General features: G+C 45.2%; 1 protein-coding gene across 2 annotated transcripts; it reads right to left on the bottom strand.

Annotated features, from left to right (window-relative positions):
* Positions 1–946: 946 nt before the first annotated feature.
* Or8s8 (olfactory receptor family 8 subfamily S member 8) lies at positions 947–8,990 on the bottom strand. 2 transcript variants are annotated; one of them, XM_087558562.1, is made up of 2 exons: positions 8,918–8,990; positions 947–6,753 (listed from the first exon to the last, which is right to left on the bottom strand). In XM_087558562.1, exon 2 carries the CDS (start codon positions 6,735–6,737, stop codon positions 5,802–5,804), a length of 936 nt encoding a protein of 311 aa, XP_087414688.1. In that variant the 5' UTR covers positions 6,738–6,753; positions 8,918–8,990; the 3' UTR covers positions 947–5,801.
* Positions 8,991–9,267: the final 277 nt, after the last annotated feature.

Raw genomic sequence — 9,267 nt, 5'->3', positions numbered from 1 at the left:
GAAGTTGAACATTTTTCATTTCTATTGGCCATTCACATTACATCTTTTGGAACCAATCATTTCATTAACTTATTATTATTTATTGATCAGGTTGACTTTTGAGTTCTTTGTACATTCTAGATATCAATCCTCTGTCAAATGTACAAAGAACTCAGACCTGAGATTTGCTATAAGTTGGACTGATTGTCCAGTGAGCCACAGGGATCCACCTGCAATGTCTCCCCAGCACTGGGATTGCTATCATGCTAGGACTTTTACGTGGGCGTGGGGGTCTGGGTCTCCACGCTTTACCAACCAAGATACCTCTCTAGCCCCGTGTCAGGTCCTACACTGAGGTCTTTATCCATTTGGAGTTTATTCTTGTGGAAGGTGAGATATGGGAGTCTAGCCTCATTCTTCTACACGAGTATCTGGATCTCTCAGCATCATTTGCAGAAGAGGCTGTTGTCTCTCCAATATACGCCTGTGGTATTTCTGCAAAGGATTGGGTGGCTGCAGCTGCGGGCTGCATTCAGGTTTTCTACCATAGCTCACGGTCTGCAGCTGGGGTCAGATTCAGGACCTCACGGATCTGCGTTTGTGCCAACACCATTTTGTATTCACTATGGCTCTGCAGTTTGCATTGAAATCATGAATGCAGATTCCCCAAGCCTTATAATTTTCTGCTCAGGATTACTTTGGATCCCTAGGTACTTTAGTGTTTCCACATTGATAGTAAAAGAATTTTAAGGAAAGGCAATATATATAGAGAGAGAGCAAAGGGGGAGAGATAAGTAATACTAAGGATGTTTACAAAGCTGCTGGGAAACAATATTTTATAAGCTTACTTAAATACATATATTATATATGAATACTACACACACACACACACACATACGTTTATACACATTCACACACACACTGTTTAAGTTGAATTATGCCACATGGATGATAATGTTTTTTGTTTTTTTTTAAATTTTATTAGATATATTTCTTTACGTACATTTCAAATGTTATTCCCTTTCCCGGTTTCCTGTCCATAAGCCCTACCCCCCCTCCCCCATATGGGTATTCCCTCTATACGTCCCCCTTATTGTCCCCTCCCATATTCCCCTGCACTGGGGGTTCAACCTTGGCAGGACCAAGGGGTTCCCCTTCCACTCGTGCCCCAACAAGGCCATCCTCTGTTACATATGCAGTTGGAGCCCTGGGTCAGTCCAGTCTTTCGGTAGTGGTTTAGTCCCTGGAAGCTCTGGTTAGTTGGCGTTGTTGTTTTTATGGGGTTGCAAGCTCCTTCAACTCTTTCAATCCTTCCTCTAATTGCCCCCAAGGGGGTCTTGTTCTCAGTTCGGTGGTTTGCTGCTAGCATTGACCTCTGTGTTGGACATGATCTGGATGTGTCTTTCAGGAGAGATCTATATCTGGTCCCTTTCAGCATGCATTTTTTAGCGTCATCAATTTTATCTAGTTTTGGTGGCTGTATATATATGGGCCACGGATGATAATGTTTATGAAAGAACCATGGATGGTCTGACCAAGCTCCCAGCGGCCCACATGGGGAACCTCCCTTCTTTTAGTTGTTAGTCATTGCAGGGGATGTGGGGTTCAAGGAACTCCCAAGACAATGAGGGCCACAGCCATTGACCTTGTTGAAGACACCACATACTCTGGACAGAACACTGGGAGGAGCTGAGCTGGAACTGTATGTGTGCTACCCATGGCTGGAGAGATTATAAATTCTAGCACAAATCCTAAACCAATGTAATTTCAAAACTCTTTTCATATTTAGAGACACATGGCCCTCATCCCTTATCAAAGAAGCTTCCTTTTCTTTCAGCAGCTAGAGGAAATTACAGAAATCCACTATGAGGAGCAGATGATGGGACATGACCACGTCTGTGTCCCAGACCTACGGAAGGCTCAGAGGAAAAGCAAAGCCTTCCTCTGGTCCAAGTACAGACATTATGAATTATTGACCTTTTCTTAAAACTAGTGTGTGCAGAGACTGCCAACCACAGCTCCTTCCTCCTGGATGTTTACAGCCCGAGACTTCTCCTGGTCGAGGTATCCTGTGGTAATCAGCTAAACCTTCCTTCTTGATTCAGATGTATAAAATAAACACCTTAGGTTTCTAGACTGCTGCTGGCACATCTCCATCAAAGTGCACGGTCCACCCGATCCCAGCTTTTCTGTATGTGTGTCCTAGTTAGGGTTACTATTACTGTGATAAAACATCGTGACCAGGGCTGGAGGGAAGGCTCAGCGGTTAGGAGCAGTGACTGCTCTTCCTGAGGTCCTGAGTTCAAATCCCAGTAACCACATGGTGGCTCACAACCATCTGTAATGAGATCTGATGCCCTCTTCTGGTATGTCTGAAGACAGCTACAGTGTACATACATATAATAAATAAATAAACATTAAAAAAACCCAAAAACCATTGTGACAAAAAAAAAAACTTGGGGAGAAAGAGTTTATTTCACCTTACACTTCCAGATAACAGTCTATTAATGAGGGAAGTCAGGGCAGCAAACAGGGCAGCAGCTGATTCAGAGACCAGGGAGGGATGCTGCCTGTTAGCTTGCTCCTCACGGTTTGCTCAGTCTGCCGTGGACCACCAGCCCAAGTGTGGCGCCACTCACAAAGGGCTGGACCCTCCCCATCAAATGCTAATTAAGAAAATGCTGGATCTAATGGAGATATTTTCTCAGTTGAAGTTCCCTCCTTTCAAGGTATCTCTAGCTTGTGTCAAGTTAACATAAAAGTAGACGGCGCAACTGACTCCTTGTCAACTTGACGTGCAAACACATCACTGTTACGGCTTTCTTGTTCTTCCCCAAGATCATACATTACATCAACATTAACACAAATACTACAAAAGCTTAAAGTCCCACAATCTTTAAACATTTAAACACTTAAAAATCCATTATCTCTAAAATCCAAAGTCTCTCAACTATGGGCTCCTGTGAAATCAGAAATAAATTAAATACTTTCTTACTCGAAGAAAGAAAGGGAAGAAGCGGGGCACAGTCACAATCTGAACAAAGCAAAACAAGACTCCGAAAATGTACATAACTCAGTGACCAATTATCTGGGATCCACTCTGGATCTTCTGGGCTCCTCCAAGGGGCTCACTTCTATGGTTCATCACACAGTTTGTCTTCTAGGCACCGGCTGTCTCCACTCCATTGCTGATGCTGTTCTTGGTGGTCATCCCATGGTGCTGGCATCTCCGATATGCTGGAGTCTCCTGATGCAACTGGGCTGCACTTTCACCAACAGCCCCTCCAGGATTCTTTTCATGGTGACTCGATTTCTCTTTATGATCTCTTCAGTCCTAGAGTTTCAACTGACACTAAGGCTACACCTTTACCAATGGCCTCTCCTGGACCCTCACAGTGCCAGGCCTCAGCTGCTCTCCATGACCCCTTCATGCCTTTAAAGCCGGTACCATCTGGTTGACTTTTATATTATCAAGTTTGGCTGCTGCACGAGGTACAACCTTGGCTGCCTCTAAAACACAGCGTCTGTGTGTACTCACCCTGAGGAACCTTCTCAGAAGGTCTGGGATGCTGATCTTTTCTTAACCATAGTCAATTCTACAGCTCCAGGTAACCGGCATCCATTGCCCCAGCAAAGCAAAGATTTTACTTCAGTGGTTCTGGATTCTTGTTAACCACAGCCGGCCCTTCAGCTCCAGTGGACCAGATGACAGAATCTTCACACGAGTGTCCATGTGGAGTCTTTGCTTCCCTCTAAGACTCCACAAGCCAGGCCTCCGTCGTCTGCGCCGCTCTCAGCCCTTTCTTCCAAGCTCCTACAAAACGGCTCACTGAGCTCTCAATACTCAATTGCTCTTCTAACCCAAAATCCTTGCACAAACCTCCCAAAGCAAGGTCAGGTCTGTCCCAGCAACGCCCCATGATCATGGTACCAATTTCTGTCTTAGTTAGGGTTACTATTGCTCCGATGAAACACCATGACCAAACTTGGGGAGAAAGGGCCACTTTGGTTTATATTTCCAGGGTACAATCTATTGCTGAAGGAAGTCAGGGAAGGACCTCAAACAGGGCAGCATCTAGGAGGCAGGAGTGGATTCAGAGGTCGTGGAGGGATGCTGCATACTGGCTTGCTCCTCATGGCTTGCTTGGCCTGCTTCTGTACAACACCCAGGACCACCAGCCCAGGGATGGCATCACCTCTGATGGGCTGGGTCCTCTCACACCCATCGCTAATGAAGAAAATGCTTTATAGCTGCAGGTAATGGAGCCATTGCTCAGTTGAGGTGCCCTCCTTGAAGATAACTCTAACTTGGGTCAAGTTGACATAAAACTGTCAGCACAACGTGTCTGTGTGTCTGTATGTCTATGCGTCTTTGGTTTCTACATTCCCCTCTCACTCCAGTTAGGTCAGTCCCTAAGCCATGAAGATCTCAGAAATCCAAACTGGACAGAATGCAGAGAGACACCATGGAGTGGCCAGCCCCAACTAATATGTCTACGATGTAACAACCCCTACACTTGAGGCTCAGGGAACACCGTGGAAGAGGGAGAGAAAGGATTGTGAGAGCCAGAGGTCCTGGGTGTCTGCTGTGAAACAGGGTGTTCTGGTCATGCCTGGGATGCCACACTTGAGAAATCCCAACAATATTGTCACCTAAACAAGATATGGACAGTGACAGCACCAGTTAACATATTAACACTAAAGGACGATGTCATAAGGTCCTGGGCTGGAGAGAGGGCTCAGCGGTTAAGAGCACTGAGTGCTCTTCCAGAGGTCCTGAGTTCAATTCCCAGCAACCACATGGTGGCTTGCAACCATCTGTAATGGGATTCGATGTCCTCTTTTGGTGTGTCTGAAGACAGTGACGGTGTGCTCTTATACAATAAATAAATAAACATTAAAAAAAATAAGGTCCTACCCTTAGATCAAGAGCTATAAGTGATCAATGGCTGCTGAGGAGAATCGAGATTTTCTCCAGAGATGAGAGCCCTGATAAGTGGTCAGTCAGCCTTCAACACATCAACACACGAGTAACACTAAAAGGAGTTGTATGTTTTATAACACATATACACACATGCACACACACATACATGCACATATACACATACGCACATGAATGCACACATGCACACACATGCACACACACTCATGCACACACACATATACACACATGCATGCACATGAACACACACATGTGCATACATGTGAAGGAAGTCAGGGCAGGAGCTCAAACAGGGCAGCATCTTGGAGGCAGGAGCTGATGCAGAGGCCACGGAGGGGTGCTACTTACTGACTTGCTCCTCATGGCTTGCTCAGTCTGCTTCTGTATAGCACCCAGGACCCCCCCAAACAATATTAACTATAGAAGTCAAGGTCATGAAATTTAGATGGGGGACATTGGGAGAGTTAGAGAGAGGAGAGGGAGGATAAAAAATGATATAAATTTGATATCAGATTCTTAAAAATTTTAAATTAAAAAATACCTGAAATTGGGGATGGGACAATTGGTGTGGATGTCAAAGAAGTTAGGAGAGAGAGTAAGGGTGAAAATGGTCAGAAAACATTGGATGAACGTCTCAAAAATTAATAGAAATATTTAAGAAATATTAGTTTAGGGGTTGTAACTCTCAAGTGTGTAACTCAGGAAGAAAGCTATAGAAATGTCAGAGAACAAAGCAAAGAAAAGATAGGCTGTATGTTTTCTATCTAAACACAGTTTTATATACTTTTGTTAGCCTAGCTAGGGAGAGCCGGTAGGCCTCCCCTTACATCAGCGGTCTGCTTGACCACCTTGGTCTTCCTGCCATTCCGGGTCTGTGCCGTTACTCCAAGTATCGCAGGCATTTCCCTAATGTCCTTTTCACAGCGGTCTTCACCTCCTGGTTCTTCAGGCTATAGATGAGGGGATTCAGCATGGGCGTGACCGCGCTGTACTGCAAGGAAGAGAGCAAGTCCAGAGAAGAACCAGACGTGGGCATAAGATAACGAACCAAGCCCGACCCAAAAAACAAGACCACGGCTATGAGGTGAGAAGAGCAAGTGTTAAAGGCCTTGCTTCTCCCCGTGGTGGACTTCATGCTCAGCACGGTGGATACGATGCGTGCGTAAGAGAAGAAGATCGGGAGAAAGGTTCCCAGCCCATGCAGCAAGGTGGAGCAGATCAAGACGTCAACGTTGATGGAGATATCGGAGCAAGAGAGAGGAAAGAGAGAGGGGAGCTCGCACGTGTAGTGGTGAATGGTGTAGGCCTCGCAGAAGTCCAGGTTCACAGCCAAGAGCACAATGACTACTGAACTGAGAGAGGCCAGGCCCCAGGAGAGCAGAACCAGCTTCAGGCAGAGTTCGTTGCTCATCATCTGCCCGTAGAGCAGCGGGTGGCAGACAGCAGCGTATCGGTCATACGCCATCATTGAAAGAAGAAAGGCTTCCGTTCCCGCGGTGATGAACACGAAGAAGACCTGAGCCAGGCAGCCCTCCACAGATATGCTTTTCTTCGCAGACAGGAGGTCCTTCAGCAGCTTCGGAACCGTGACGGATGAGAAGCAGAGATCCAGGAACGACAGGTTGCTTAAGAAGTAGTACATGGGCGTGTGGAGGTGGGAGTCAGCCCTGATCACCACCAGCATCATCAGGTTCCCGGTCATGGTGAGGATGTAAATCCCCAGGAACAGAGCAAAAAGTAGAGCCTGGATCAGGGGGTCGTCAGAGAGCCCGGTGAGCACGAACTCCGTGATGCCGCTGTGGTTGCTCCGGGCCATTTGTGGATGGCGCGTCCTTGGAATTAAATAGAAGGAGCTGACATCTCTAATGATTGCGACCATGTCCTTTGGGGTCCCATCTAGTACGTCCCTCTGCTTTGTCTGGACCCTGCCCAGGCATCTCAGAGCTGCCCTTACCTGTACCTGGGTGGGAGTTTCAGATCCTGTTAGGTCATCATTGATTTCAGGTCACAGTGTTCACCAGCTTCAAGAGAATTCTATTCTATTCCATTTACAGGAAAAGTGAGTGTCTCTGCATCCTCGCTTACTCAGAGACCGAGCTCATACTGCACTCTCATCAGTTCAGAAATTTAAAGATGTGTAGCCCATATTTGCAGAGACTATTCTCTCTCTCTCTCTCTCTCTCTCTCTCTCTCTCTCTCTCTCTCTTCCCTCTCTCCCCCTTTCCATACTCTCTCTGTCTCTGTCTCTGACTGTCTCTCGCTCTCTCTTTTTTGTTCAAAGTCATTCAACGGCTCCTTACCAGAGACCACTCCATTAAGTGACTGGACACAGTTTTCCTGGGGTCACCACCTTTCAGTACAGGTAAAAATATATTTCTATAAGATTAGGGTATGGTGGTGAAGACTTAGATCTCAGCACTTTAGAAGCTAAGGCAGGAGGATTGCTATGAGTTCCAGACCACTTTGGGCTAATCCCAGGTACAAAATAAAAATGTTAACCTCAGGGGAAAAAAAAAAGAAAGAAAGAAAGAAAAGAAAAGAAAAACAGAAACCATAGGTATAATGAGGCTACTTTTAGTTATCTTTATGACAATGTAACCATAAAATATAAATTAAGTTTTTATGCAAAAGCAGCTGGTGTGTGTGGAAGTCCTCACTTCAGTAGAGCCTCACCCGGAACACTTCCTCAGTCAATGTCTCAGCTGGTTTCAAAGAAAATCTGAATCTCTAAGAATAGCTAGGAACTTCTAGTCCCCAGGAAACGGAGTTCCCGCCCTACTTTTTCTGTGAGAATTTTGATACCCAAGGATATTTTTTGTAATGTCAGCATGGCAACATGTAAAAGAACAAAAAAAATTAATGCCACACTTTTCCTTTGGTTGCCAACTCAATGTCTAGCTTGGATCACAGTGAGGAGCTATGGTTTCTTACTGAGAAAGGTGTCCACTCTTAATCTTTCAGCCATTTTGCTTAGTTTTGCTATAAAAGATTTGCCTCTTTCTCTGTCATTGTTTGCATTTTCTGCCACTTTATTTTTTCTACCACTTTAAATATATCCTCCTTTTAGTTTTGCAATTCTAAACTTTCGTGGGCTTCCCACTGTCACCTAAAAGACCACTTAAAGAAAGTAGTCTATCTTGGTGACTTCCTTCATCAGCCCACAGTTTCTCTTGCTTTAGTCTTAGCCTGAATAGTGTTTTCTCTCATGTCAAACATGTATTTCAGTTTTCACCTCTAGACTGTGATACAGACCATCATATAACAGCGGTCTCAAAATGTCACGTCCTTTTGGCACCGACAAGCACTCGTTTCATGCCGTTTCAGACCAGACCTCTCATGCTGCTCTGGAAGCCCCAACCCTGTAACCCTTAACAACAGTGATGCCCAGCAGAAGTCCTGCTGATCTTGTCAAAGCTCCTGAATGTTAAGGGTGCTCTCATCACCAGAGCGCATCCTGTAAACCACCCAACACCCTCGGATGCCCTCCATTTTGGAGAGGCTTCAAACAGTACTGCCATTAGCTCAGATATATGATATATATTCCTGTTCTCCATATATGATTCTTTATTTTCATCTGCTATATCATCACGAATCATGAAACTTTTATTATTTTCTCTTGTCCAAGAGGGCCAGAAGTACATTGTTCATGGTAATGGCGATACTAAGAATAATTTAAACCTGATTATGGACTGTAAGTCATTGACCTGGGTGAGGTCCCGCTCACCCACCCCTTGTAACCTAATTTACCAATATTCCATTTCCGTTTGGTTTCCGTAATCAGTTTCTATGATAGGCTTCTGCATTAAATAAAGTTTCATTTTGTTTATCCAGGCAGCTGTGTTTCCAACACGCATATCCTTGCCAGGAATCCTTAAACAGGTAGCGACTCATCGAGAGAAACTTACTTCTGATATATATTAACAATTCTACCAACCCCGGCTTCAGCCCATCTTAGATCCAAGTCTAGGTCCGCTGTGCACCCGAACAAACACTTACCTTTGTGTTCTGGGAGGCTGAGAGCGCAGAGCCAGTGCTGGGGAAACACAGGCAGCCGGAGAAGTTACTTCCGAGGATTCTGTAGAGATGACGTAGTAAGCTAGTCAAATGGGACACATTCTCTGCAAAGGCTGGGCTGTTTCAAGGTGTCTGCACATAAAGCTATCCTGAAAAATCTCTTTTGTTTTGTTTCGTTTTAAAAGGGGCCTCAGTGTAGGATCGGGGTACCAGGCTCTCGTGTGAAGAGTGCTGAGGTGTTCCCGGAGGACCTTTCCCCGTCCATCTCTGAACCTACATTTTGTATGAGGTTGAAGCTACTCTGCTCTTTTTGATTCTCAAGTTATTACAAG

Source organism: Rattus norvegicus, chromosome 7 (assembly GCF_021556685.1).
Source record: "Rattus norvegicus strain SHRSP/BbbUtx chromosome 7, alternate assembly SHRSP_T2T, whole genome shotgun sequence".
Taxonomy (NCBI): domain Eukaryota; kingdom Metazoa; phylum Chordata; class Mammalia; order Rodentia; family Muridae; genus Rattus; species Rattus norvegicus.
Note: the sequence above shows the minus strand (reverse complement) of the source record. Positions and strands in the feature narration are given on the sequence as shown.